The sequence below is a fragment of the Branchiostoma floridae genome, chromosome 6, assembly GCF_000003815.2.
Source record: "Branchiostoma floridae strain S238N-H82 chromosome 6, Bfl_VNyyK, whole genome shotgun sequence".
NCBI classification, from domain to species: domain Eukaryota; kingdom Metazoa; phylum Chordata; class Leptocardii; order Amphioxiformes; family Branchiostomatidae; genus Branchiostoma; species Branchiostoma floridae.
In genome coordinates, this window is record NC_049984.1 from 1,252,209 (window position 1) to 1,262,679 (window position 10,471).

General features: G+C 46.1%; 1 protein-coding gene across 1 annotated transcript; it reads right to left on the reverse strand.

The window, feature by feature from the left end:
- Window positions 1–14: 14 nt before the first annotated feature.
- Window positions 15–9,045, reverse strand: LOC118417404. Its single transcript, XM_035822961.1, has 6 exons — window positions 8,767–9,045; window positions 7,403–7,570; window positions 4,447–4,607; window positions 1,984–2,070; window positions 1,292–1,456; window positions 15–230 (listed from the first exon to the last, which is right to left on the reverse strand). The coding sequence occupies exons 1-6, from the start codon at window positions 9,017–9,019 to the stop codon at window positions 15–17; spliced, it is 1,050 nt and encodes a 349-aa protein (XP_035678854.1). The 5' UTR covers window positions 9,020–9,045.
- Between the last annotated feature and the right edge of the window lie 1,426 nt (window positions 9,046–10,471).

A 10,471-nucleotide genomic window follows, 5' to 3' on the forward strand; every position in this document is an offset into this window, starting at 1 on the left:
TGTCGCAAAAATGGTCAAGAAGGTCCTGCGGTCTGAATCATCGATGGAGAGTTTCTAGTGAAGCATTTTACCGGCAGTCCCGGTCGGTTTTCCTGCACGGCGGCGGGGATCAGGGGCGGTTCCGGTGTGTCGGCGGTAGGACCCGGCACCAGGGCGGAGTGGACGGTCCTCACCGGGTCGGTGTCCCTGACCACATCATGTGCCTCCTCTGCAAGCTTCTGCAGCGGCTCCTGTGGGCGGGAAACTTTACTGACCACTGGCATCTAGCTACTGTACGTAAATATGTTTAAGTTCGCGGGAATTTAAATTCGCAACAGCGGGAAAAAGGAGTGTTCGCGGTGATTTGAATTCGCTGTGGCGCCATCCCGCGAACTTATTTACAGTATTGTACTGTAGTCGCACACTGTATTATGAATATTCGCGGTGGTTTTAAGTTCGCGGTTCAGCGGCCACCACGAAAACCGCGAATGTAAAACCACCGCGAAAGTTTCTGTATTTGCGGTATCCTCTACCAGGCTCCACGTGTCGCTGGAAATATTAGAAATTGGCCAAATAGACAGGTAACGCACCAGAAGAGTTATACTAGCCAGCCAACTACAGTTTGCTACATGGGGAGTCGCCATCCTCTTTGAAGTCGCAAGCTGTAGTTTTGGCCGGCCAACTCCTCAGGTGTGTTATCTGTCTATTTCACCCATTTCTACTACTAGTATTTTCAGCGAGTGTGGAGCCTGGTAGATGCATTGGCAAATCTTTACGAAGAACCAATAGATAGTCATATTTAATGGCAGGCCCTGAGTCTAAAACGTCGACAGTCCACCGACGGCCTGGTGCTCCGTGAATACTGTCATCAGGATTATAATAATCTTTATTGCAAATTCTTGCCCGAGGGCTAATTGCATACAAAGTAAAGCAGTAGTAGTATACATAATCATACTTAACGAAGAAGGAAAATGATACTCATATATAAATCAAAAGGGAATCTAAATCCATTTCTACTTAATATAAATAAGCTATTTGATGGGTTTGACTTCTTTTCTGTATGCAGTAGGAGATGAGTTGTCCAACATTTTCACTTATAAAGGGGTTGGACGACTTAAGCAAGAAGATTGATTTTTGTTGGTCGGTAAGGTGATAAAAGCTTGGGAAAGTTTCGCAGATTTTAAGGAAACGTTTGTTTCTTTCGGAACTGTAATATGAACATTGGCAAATGAAGTGTAGTTCATCTTCCACTGCTTTCCCTGACAATCCATCGCAGAACCTATCTATGTACATTGGGAAGGGTGGGATTTACCTTGACCCGGGCTGGATCGGGAAGGACCTCGGGCTGGAGCCGACCCTCCGCCGGCGGGCCCCGCCGATCAGTCCGGTGGGTTGCGGTGGAGTCAGTCGCGGTCAGCCCCGAGACCGGGACGTGCTGAGATTCAGCTGGTGGCGCTTCCGGTTTACCGTACTTCTCCTGAAACAGAAGGTGGCGCTTCAGGTTTACCGTATTTCTCCTGAAATATGGTGCAGGTTTGCAGCTGTAGTGTGTATTAGCTATAGTCTCTAACAGACTCTCCCTAGTGCTGTTTCCTAGCCGGCTATACTCCTCTGGCCGTCTTACTCCTCTATTTGTTCCATTTCTACGATTTTTCCAGCGATCCGGAATCTGGTAGAGACTATATTAGCTACGGGTTGGTGGAGAGAACAAGCTAAGTCTATGGCGGCATGTTGGCAACATTTCACATATGGCGCACTGATAAAAAAACTCGGCTTGCTAAATAAATCAACCCTAAATGTTTCACAGGTGATCACATGAGGTGATAGTCATACCTACCTACCTACCTACCTAGTCTCTTGACCTCCAGGTCGTTGGGGGGTAGGGGGGGGGGGGAGGTAGCCATGAAGATAGAGAGTTGCCTCCAGGTTTGTCATACTGTTCAGAAATAACATATAAGCTATCTTAGCATGTATAAGAAGCGTGATTAAAACGTAGGCTCTCACCTTCATGTTAAGCACCATGATCGCAACGTCCCCTACCCGAATCTGTAGGGACTGCAGCTGATCGCGCAGTTCCTTCGTTTCGCACGCCTGGATGAGAATGAGAAAGAAGGTCACTTTTACATTTTCTATAGCCTGATTGAAATCGCGCTCCTAGCGGCCGGACACACAGTTGCCACCATCCAGGAGGGTAGGGATCATTAACCCCAGCCAGCGAAAAATTGTGTAAATAAATACAGACTACATTTTCTATGACTGATATAAAACAAAACTAAATAATTTGTTAATAGAATTTTTCGTCAATCAGTGACTTATCAAAGGTAAGTAGAACGTACCTCCAAATTTTCGATGGCTATCCAGTCCATCTTGTTCACGGAGTGACCTAGTTCTCGCGAGAGTTGCGAGAACTAGGTCAAGACTTGCGTGGATCTTCTGTCCCCCACCCCGCCTCCTTCCGGAGTAAGGGTAAGTAGGACTTGGGCAGCTCCCAGCCATCCTTCCGATTCAGCTTTGCACCTTCCAACTGGATGTGAACTGCTTCTTTAACTTTTCTGTGTGCTTTGCGTGGTTCTTGGTCGATAATCTCGACGGTGTCTGCGATCGGCTTGGTGGTGACGATGTGGCGCGACCGGAGTAGATGTTGGCTACAGAAGATCCACGCATCGAAAATTTGGAGGTACGTTCTACTTACCTTTGATAAGTCACTGATTGACGAAAAATTCTATTAACTGTGACCATACGTGACTAATGAATCTCTTCAACAAAACTAAATAAAACTAGAGTTCCACGAACACATACCTTTGCCAAATAAACCAGGTTTGTTATGTAGAATGATGTCTGTAGACAAATGCATTACTCATTTAATTTTCTTTATAATTGTATGCTTGGAGTTGGTTTATAAAATTGCGACATTGATTATGCAAATTAGATCCCAAGTTACAATTTACGATATCTATCAGCATACCAAAAATCATGATGATCCTTTGATCCATTCTTGACTTATTCTCTTTCAAAGTCTTTAAATACACCTCTTTTTCTCTTCCCTTTTTCTCAGTTACATATGTGACAACTTTGATGAAAGTACTATAATGGAATGCAGTGGATTTATGAACTTTTCCTCATTAATTATGCAAATTAGCTGTTAATTTGCATAATAAGTATCACATTATATAAGTCTTCACTTAGGCTATCTACATGCCAAAAATCATGACGATCCTTCAACACGTTCATATTTTCTCATTAATTATGCAAATGAGATCATCATTTGCATGATAAACATTTATTGACATTTCTCTCTTTCTCAGCTACATATGTGACAAGTTTTAAAGTCCTATTGTGGAATGTAGTTTGAATTTATGAAATATCCTCATTAATTATGCAAATTAGCTGTTGATTTGCATAATTGGTATCTCATTATGTAGGTCTTCATTTACGCTACCTACATACCAAAAGACATGATGATCTGTCAACATGTTCATATTTTCTCATTAATTATGCAGATGAGGCCATCATTTGCATAATTGATATCCATCGACTTTTCTCTCCTTCCCAGCTACATATGTAACAAGTTTGAAAGTCCTATCATGGAATGCAGTGGATTTATAAATTTTCCTCATTAATTATGCAAATCAGCTGTTGATTTGCATAATTAGTATATCATTATGTAAGTCATCACTCATTCTATCTACATACCAAAAATCATGACGATCCGTTAACACGTTGTAGAGTTATTCTCGTCCAAAGTTTGAAAGGAAACCGGCGCCTGCAGTTCCAAACAAGCCGCTAGGGGGTCCAAACTCACAGCACTTACTCTCTGCCCCAAGGGCTATCTACCAGTCAAAAATCATGACCACAGCATGTCCAGAACACGAGATATAAAAAAATGAGGTTCTGCTGCAGTACCTTAGCAAGCCGCTAGGGGGCCCATTATCGAACTTGACCTTCGTTTTCCCGACCTCTACCCACCTACCAAATATCATTGGGATCCATCAAAGGCTTCTCGAGTTATGCTGTTAACACACACACAGACACACAGACTCACAAGCCTAAAACATAACCTTAGCCATTCTGGCAAAGGTAAAAGGTAACAAAATAGTCAACACTACCATTAGAGTAGAGTATTGCTTATAACTGTTCATTGTCACTTGCATATCTCCTATGTTTACACCATGCATGCGCACTTGTAATTAGCCCTCGGGCATGCACTTACAAATAAACTTCTAATTATTCAAAACATGAACAAAAAAAAAGATTTACAGTGGAAGCCACTTAATTGCATGTCGGATAAACGCACATCTCGGTCAATTGCACGGAATCCCAAAATCCCGTGGCGTTGCGGTCAAACTGGGTAACTTCGCATTATCGCACACACCGGATAATTGCACGGGATTCGCTGGTAAATTGGGTTTGCAATTAAGCGGCTTCCACTGTATTCGAGTCTTACTGTGTAAAATGGCAACGCCCTACCTGACAGGTCCCGCCTGTTGCCATGGTGATTAGAAGAGGAATGAGCAGCATCAGGACCGCAGCACCCACGGCCAGCTGGGCCAGCCAGAAGACGCGCTGCGTCACCCAGGCCGGGGGTGCCGGGGACTGGGGCGGGGGAGGGGCGTTCTCTGGGTCCGGTCCTTTGAAATATAAAGTTCTTCGTTTAGAAGAGTCCGTCAAAAAATGAAACTATCTCAAAGGCGAAATAAAACATTACACTTATCAATCTTATTTTTTATTCAACTCCACAAAAATCAAGCTCTTTAATGTTACCTGTGTGCCAGTGCTTTTATACGGATGTGAATCTTGGGTACTGTCGTCTGACATGGAGAATAAGATAAACTCGTTTGCTACATCATGCTACAGAATCATGTTAAACATTAAGCGTCTCCAGCGTGTTAGCAACAGTGAGATATACAGAGTGACAAACACCCAGCCTCTCATCTGCAAAGTCAGGCAACGCCAATTACGCTTCATTGGACATGCTCTTAGAATGCCTTTAGAAGAGCCTCTGCGGACTTATGCCTTGTATGTCCCTTCCCACGGCAAACGACGACCCGGTGTGACAGCGATCTCGCCCCCCCTGCGATCTCGCCCCCCCCGGGGGGCGAGATCACTAGCGTTTTCGCCCCCCTTTAGCGTTTTCGCCCCCCCCCCCTAAAGCAGCTGGTTACTACATATTACAGGTGCGCTACCTGGTACTATACTGCACCTGGGGAGTTACGTATATGGTGTGTTACCTGGTACCTATATGGCACCTTATTACCGTACCGTAAGATATCATACCTCGAAAGTCGATACTATATTGTTCGGTGCAAACATGACATTGAAATGAAAAAGACAATTTTTGCAGCTGAGGTGGCATAAAAACAGTGCTACTGCGAACGTATAAATCAACACCGTCTATGGTACGGAATACGTCAGCTATATGTTTTCAATTTGTCACAGTGTTTTCTTTCTTGTGCTGGAAACATTTCCAAAGCACTAACAAAAACACACGTGAATAATAGTTTCTCATTATAAACACTATCTACGCGCAAGTTGATATAGCTGTTGCTAAATGTTACACAAACACTGGTAAAGTACCAGTCTTAAGAAACACGGGTAAATGCATCAGTTCCTAAATACTAGAAAAAGCAGTCATGTTGGAGGTGAAGATATCCCTTGGCCAGGTGCATATACCAAAATGTGCGTTATTCTAATTAATACCTAATATCTGCATAATTAATAAAGACATTACATAGTTCTTTTGTGGTCACTTCATGGTAGAGACTTCATATTGGAGATATATAGGTTGCTTGAGGACAGGTGAATACAATGAAATACATCTTATGTCAAGACTCAGGTATATGCAATAATGGGAATACAAGGGACCCAACCCTCCTTGTCTGTAACAGGTTCAACTATCTTATTACCATGTAATTACGTTAATATTGATACTATGAATGGAGTTATGTATCAAACTCGTGTACTTATATCATTCTGAAACTGCATTTTGTGATTTATACCAATCAACTTCTAAAATGTCATGTAAACCCGTTTTTTTGGGGGGGGGCGAAATCGCTAAAGGGGGGCGAGGTAGGGGGGCGAGATCACTAGCCGGGGAGGGCGAGATCGCTAGTGATTTCGCCCCGGGGGGGCGAGATCGCTAGTGATTTCGCCCCCGGGGGGGCGAGATCACGGGGGGGCGAAATCGCTGCCACACCGGTCGTCAGAAGACGAACTACCTGACGTATATACAAAACCTGCTGGGGGACGCGGAGGGCGACCTGAACCCTACTGCTATAGCTGCACTGGCTGCCGACAGACTGAGGTGGAATAAAATCGTGACCGACTGCACAGCAGCCGACTGATGATGATGATCAATTTTACTTTGAGTTTGCAAAGGTGTATTTAATGTATCAACGTTGGCCCGGCCGCTTATCTGAATGCCCGGCTGTTACTGTTACCAAGCTTACCAACTTATTTGTGACTGACAGAGAAACATAATTGTTGTTAACAGTACCAGTACAATCATCACAATCATCTCCAGTACTGCTTATCCCACGTACAAGGTGGATTACTAGCAGCTGCGCATGACTTAAGTGCATGTGGAAAACAATGGTAAAGGACGTAGACATGTGCAGACAGGACAAGTGATATTACAACAGACATATCTACACTATGTACTATACAGTGGAAGCCGCTTAATTGCACACCCAATTTACCAGCGAATCCCGTGCAATTATCCGGCGTGTGCGATAATGCGAAGTTACCCAGTTGGACCGCACCGCCACGGGATTTTGGGATTCCGAGCAATTGACCGAAGTGTGCGTTTATCCGACGAGCAATTAAATGGCTTCCACTGTATTATGTACAATGGACGGGGACAGCTCAGTACAGGGAAGCCCGTCCCAGCTCAGCTTTGAACTGGGAGAGGGACTCCGCCTCCGCCACACCAGGCTCAAGTACTAGTTCATTCTACTCTTTGATGGTCCGAGGGAAGAACGAGAGCCTGTAATAGTTGGTCTTACACGCGATGGTCTGCAGCACTATAAAACTCCGGTTGAAGGAGATGCAAAACATTACACTGATCAATTTTACTTTGAATTTGGAAAGGAGTTACACGCTATGGTATCTACAATGGCACTCATCATGCCCAGCCTTTAGCTTACTGCCTAATGCTACGTATGTGGAACAAGGGGCCCCTCCGGGTAGTTTACGGGCTGTGTTTCTTCACTTTCAGGCGTGTCCCTGTGGCTACACGGCTATTTTAGGGCATGGTCGGGCCTTTTTTTTTAATCCGCAGTTAAAATCAACCCAGGACGTCGACAAACGCCGTTATCTACCCGTGAAAACACCAAGGGGCACGTCACAATTCCAGTGGCTTCGGGCCCGGCCGGGGCTACATGTACATCCCCTGCGGGCCCCGGTGCAGATGGGGCCGTAGCTTTACCTGTATCTGTGTCGGTGTCGCAGGGTTCGTCCCCCAGATGCAGTCGGCAATCAGGCGGGCCGGAGGCGGCGTACATCTGGTTCTTGTACAGCCCGAGACTGTCCCGCCGCGGCACCTGGCGGGCACCGCTGGGATTGCAGCTGGCTGTGTCGGGTATGGAGCCGTACACTAGGGGGGAAAACAGATCATACACACCGCAGGGTTGCAGTCAGCCTGAAATTATTTTCAGTCCCCTCGATTTTGAATGGGAATCCTATCGAGCACCTTGGCATGGCGTGGTGTTGCGCGTCATTCCTAGGGGGTCTGGGTCCCAGAAAATGTTGAAACCTAGACCCTCTGAAACACTATTTCCTGCATTTTGAGGTGCAAATTTTGCTTGTAGACTAAGCTGTTCAATGTCATCTGTTTTGGTGAGGGAGAGCACCTGAATTCAGTTTTTCTATATCAGATATCAATTTTTGTCTGTCCCTGGGGACGGAATGGGGAAAATTTTTTTCAGTCCCCAGCTGCAAAATTCCTTCAAAGGACTGAAGGACAGGTGCTGGCTACAACCCTGATACACACATACAGGAGTCAGATATCTGTATCCGTATGGTCAGTATATCATACATGTATAACCAATATATAGCCACCCTTTGGTGTGTAACACACAAGTTTCGCAGGCACGCGGCGAGGCAGCAGCTGGTTATATTACAGCCGACCGACCTGTAACAGCTAACATTTCAAAGCTTGCACCTCTGACTGCAAATGTTTAAAAAAAAGGTGTTTAAAGCTGTCTAATGAGGATGCTTCTCCATACAGTTCAGAATGGCGACGAAAACTATCAAAGTTAAGATTCTGCGGCCTATCCCTGCATCTCTCTACGAGAAGATCACTATAACTGAAGGATGTCTTTAGACGCTCTGTTACCTAGCTCTAGCCTTCCTACGGTTGTACGGGAATCGTGGAATTTGGCAAAAAGTCGGCAAATTGGTCAGGGCAGGGGAGTCAGTCTACACTAAGGAAAATGTTTCCCCTTCGGAGGCCAACTCCTCTGGTAGCAAACAAAAAACTCCCCAGGCAAATTATTCTCCTTATGATAACCAGCGTTGTCCGTCTGGTAGAGGCTCTCTCTATATATATACCCTGGAGGCCAACCGGGATCGGGAAGCTGGGACAGTTTATTCGGTGGCCCAAGACAGTCAGGCCCTTCGATCTCCTATTACCGCTCTGGGGAGTTTACGCCCGAAGGAGGTCCACCTGCCCTCGGGCTTAGACTCCCCGGAACGCTAATGTGAGATCGGCGGGCTGACTGCCTTGGGTCCCCGAACAAAACTCGCTAGCTACCCGATCCTGTCTGGTCCCCAGGGAAGGTAGAGACTAACCTGGCTCGGTGTCCTTGGTCTCAGACGGTCTGCCCCGGTCGGCTATCTCCGCCGCTCCGCCGCGCTGCCTGCTCGGGGGCAGGCCCGGCTTCCTCCGAGGGGGGACTGCGGCGAAGATCGGCTCGTTCAGAACGCCGCAGCGGCCCCGGAACTGGCTGAAGTTCTCGTAGTCATAGCGAGATCTCCGCGGCTGTTCTGGCGCTGGCGTGCCGCCTGAGCTGGGGTGCCGCCCGGCGTAACCTGCGCCCGACATGACTCTACCAGGACTCTACCAGGAGTGAGCTGCGTGCGGTACTGATGGTAGTAAGGAGGAGGTTACTTATTTCTGTAGGAGCGATGTCCCTCCCCAACGGTCTACACCAACAGGAGGCGACGGACGGAGCCAGGGGGCGGGACGCGGCCTTGCGTCAGCACGAGACTAATTTTCCTCACGGAAACGTCCTTGATACAGTATGATCTAGGACGGATGCTGTACAGTACTGACGTCTCTATACACACCTGCAGCTTAGAGGATCTCGTTTCCCACGCCTGTTGCCAGTCTGGAGTAAGAAGTGAAATAGAACTTACAAGATGGAAGGTAAAACCAGGTACATAGTAGGGAAAAAAACAAAATAAAGCAAAAACATCATAATTCCAGACTGGATGAATAGTAGAATTCGTTAACAGCTGCAGAAGCTGCCATCCCTTTATTTTATTTTGTCAATATAAAATCATGGAGCATAATGAAAATGACATTAAGATTTTCTGTGAATTTTTGGCGTCTTTCCCCGTTGTGGTTACGAATGTTGTAGACGCTTTCAACAATGCATACGAGTATATGTGACCAAAAATGAATATTGAAGGCGGAAATTCCTCACCCGGAGCAAAATGTACGCTGTAATCAAATTTAAAAGTGAAGGACGCCTCTTTCATATTTCGTAAGTCGCTTTCTTTGTTTCTGAAAGACTCAACCTAAGATTGACGTCTACATCAGGCGTTTCTTTGGATAAAGCTATCTTGAAAGCTTGATGTATTTAATGACTGTAGAAAAATATAGAGAAATGTACTAGAAGCTCCACCGGTACTCCAGTCGGTGTTGTTATAAGACATGCATCGGAAGCAGGAAGGCCTTTCGGGCATTGGTGTCTTTCGATCACTTCGTGGTTACAGATGGTGTATATATGCTGGAACACTAGGCAGGACTGAACTGCATTGGGTGCGGCATCAGTGTATTTTGTGAGGGCTGTATGCTGGCTCTGGGTCTACAGGCTACGTGTTTGAATCCCCAGAAGGCCGCAATGTGGTGCCTTGGAAAAGGCACATTAATTTTCAAATCAATGTCCCCACTCAACGCAGGTGTAAATCGAGCACACAGCTGGGTGGGGACATTGTCTCAGATGGGACGCACAGCTAGCCTGGATGCCAGACTGTTTCCAGGGCCTATACAGCCCAACTCCCCGGCTCTAGGGCCAACATGCCGCCAATGAAGTTCTAAAGCAGGACCCCTGAGTTAGACCCTGTGCCAGCAGTGTCTGGTGTCCAGGCTGGCGTAAAGCCGGGGGCTCCGAGTATGGAGAGAGCCTCACCTCGAGCGCGTTAACTTAAAGAACCCATGACATTATAGAAATTGCTAAACTTTCTTTCCAACACTGAATTAATATAGGGACTTACCCTAAATTTTCGGCCAACTCCGTCGACCTTGTTCACAGAATGACCCTATCTCCAA